We start from the raw sequence: 2,019 nt of genomic DNA, 5'->3' as shown, positions 1-2,019 counted from the left end.
CACAGTTCAGCTCCAGGCTGCTCATTCCAGCCCAGTCAAATGTGCTTGACACAATGGATGGATGGATGGATTAATGATAAGAGTTGTATGAGCCCCCCCAAAAATGATTTTTTAAAAAGAAAATTTCATAACTGAACTTCGTATGTTTTTGCTGAATGAGTGAGCCAGTGAAGGTATAACTGACTGGGAAAAGGTAAGAAGGTGGAGAGGAGGCGGTGACTAAGCGCCTCCCTCCACGTGACCAGGCTCCAGCAAATTCAGAGGAGCATTTTGTCCCAAAGGATTTTCCCACTGGAGTTATTTACTGTATTTGCAGGCACGGGGCAAGGTCTAACGAGGGACAGGCCTTTCCCTCCTGATTGGTCAGGGCCTTTCAAAATGTCCCTGGCATGCCGAGAGCAATCAGTGTGTCCACAGCCGAGCCTGAAGGAGCGCAAGCATGGTGCTCTGGGGTCTCGTGCTGGGTGCCCTGCTGGTGGCCGTCCTGGGGTTCCTGAGCCTGCCGGGGCTGTTCCGACAACATAGGCCCCAGGAGCCCCCTCTGGACAAGGGCCCTGTGCCTTGGCTGGGCCACGCCATGGCTTTCCGGATAAATATGGTTGAGTTCTTGAGACGGATGCAGGCCAAGCATGGGGATGTGTTCACCGTGCTGCTCGGTGGCCAGTACTTCACCTTCGTCATGGACCCTTTATCCTTTGGTCCTATTCTGAAGGACACCCAGAGAAGACTGGACTTTATCGAGTACGCCAAAGAACTCGTGCTGAAGGTTTTTGGATACAAGCCGCTAGCGGAGGACTACCACATGATACACTCGACCAGCACCAAGCACCTGATGGGGGGCGGCTTAGAGGAGCTCAACGAGGTCATGCTGGACACCCTGTCCTTGGTCATGCTGGGGCCAAAGGGCCGGCGTCCGTCGGCCAGCGGCTGGCGTGAGGACGGCCTCTTTCACTTCTGCTACAACACCTTGTTCAAAGCGGGCTACCTGAGCTTGTTCGGCCGGACGCCAGACGCGGCTCAGGACCTGCTGGAGGCCGAGGAGCTGTTTGTGGAGTTCCGCCGCTTTGACGTCCTGTTTCCCAGGTTTGTCTACTCGGTGCTCTGGCCCCGGGAATGGCGACACGTGGGCCGGCTACAGCGCCTGTTCCACAAGGTGCTCTCAGTGCGGCACAACCTGCAGAAGGAGGGGGTCAGCCGCTGGATTCTGGACATGCTGCAGCAGCTGCAGGCACTGGAGGTGGCTCCGGCCATGCAGGACAAGTTCAACTTCATGATGCTCTGGGCCTCCCAAGGGAACACGGGGCCTGCCTCTTTCTGGGCCCTCATGTTCCTCCTCAAGCACCCGGATGCCATGCGGGCTGTGAAGGAGGAAGCCACCAAGGTCCTGGGGAAGGCCAGCCTGGAGGCCACGCAGTCCTTCTGCTGCGACCCTGGTGTTCTGAAACACACCCCGGTGCTGGACAGCGTGATGGAGGAGTCCCTGCGCCTGGGGGCTTCGCCCACTCTCCTCCGGGCAGTGCAGGTGGATTTCAACCTGAAGATGGCCAGTGGGGAGGAATACCTGCTTCGCCGTGGAGACAAGGTGGCCATCTTCCCCTACCTGTCAGTCCAGATGGACCCGGAAATCCACCCCGAGCCCACCAAGTTCAAGTACGACCGCTTCCTCAACCCGGATGGCAGCCGCAAAGTGGACTTCCGCAAGAGGGGCAAAAAGATACCATACTACAACATGCCGTGGGGGGCGGGCGTCTCCATGTGCCCCGGGAGGCACTTCGCCCTCAGCGAAATGAAGCTCTTCATCCTGCTCATGGTCACCTACTTTGAGGTGGAAATGGTGGATCCGGACGCACCCGTGCCCCCGGTGGACCCCCGGCGCTGGGGCTTCGGCACCACCCAGCCCAGCCACGATGTGCGCTTCCGCTACCGCCTGCGGTCTGCTGAGTGAGCCTGGCCAGCTGCGCCTGCCACAGACCTGGCCACGGGGGCTCCCTGGGGTGTCCCACCTCGTCCAGCTCACAC

At 59.1% G+C, this 2,019-nt stretch overlaps 1 protein-coding gene across 1 annotated transcript; it reads left to right on the top strand.

Annotated features, from left to right (window-relative positions):
• The first annotated feature begins 399 nt into the window (after positions 1 to 399).
• LOC101641635 (7-alpha-hydroxycholest-4-en-3-one 12-alpha-hydroxylase) lies at positions 400 to 2,013 on the top strand. Its single transcript, XM_004708660.2, has one exon. The coding sequence runs from the start codon at positions 440 to 442 to the stop codon at positions 1,943 to 1,945; it is 1,506 nt and encodes a 501-aa protein (XP_004708717.1). The 5' UTR covers positions 400 to 439; the 3' UTR covers positions 1,946 to 2,013.
• Positions 2,014 to 2,019: the final 6 nt, after the last annotated feature.

This window comes from Echinops telfairi, unplaced genomic scaffold, assembly GCF_000313985.2.
Source record: "Echinops telfairi isolate 266 unplaced genomic scaffold, ASM31398v2 ScPeMD7_4225;HRSCAF=4972, whole genome shotgun sequence".
Lineage (NCBI taxonomy): Eukaryota > Metazoa > Chordata > Mammalia > Afrosoricida > Tenrecidae > Echinops > Echinops telfairi.
Note: the sequence above shows the minus strand (reverse complement) of the source record. Positions and strands in the feature narration are given on the sequence as shown.

Bases quoted from the DNA above. Each gene is read 5' to 3' on its own strand.
- LOC101641635 (XM_004708660.2), top strand. From the start codon at position 440: ATGGTGCTCTGGGGTCTCGTGCTGGGTGCCCTGCTGGTGGCCGTCCTG.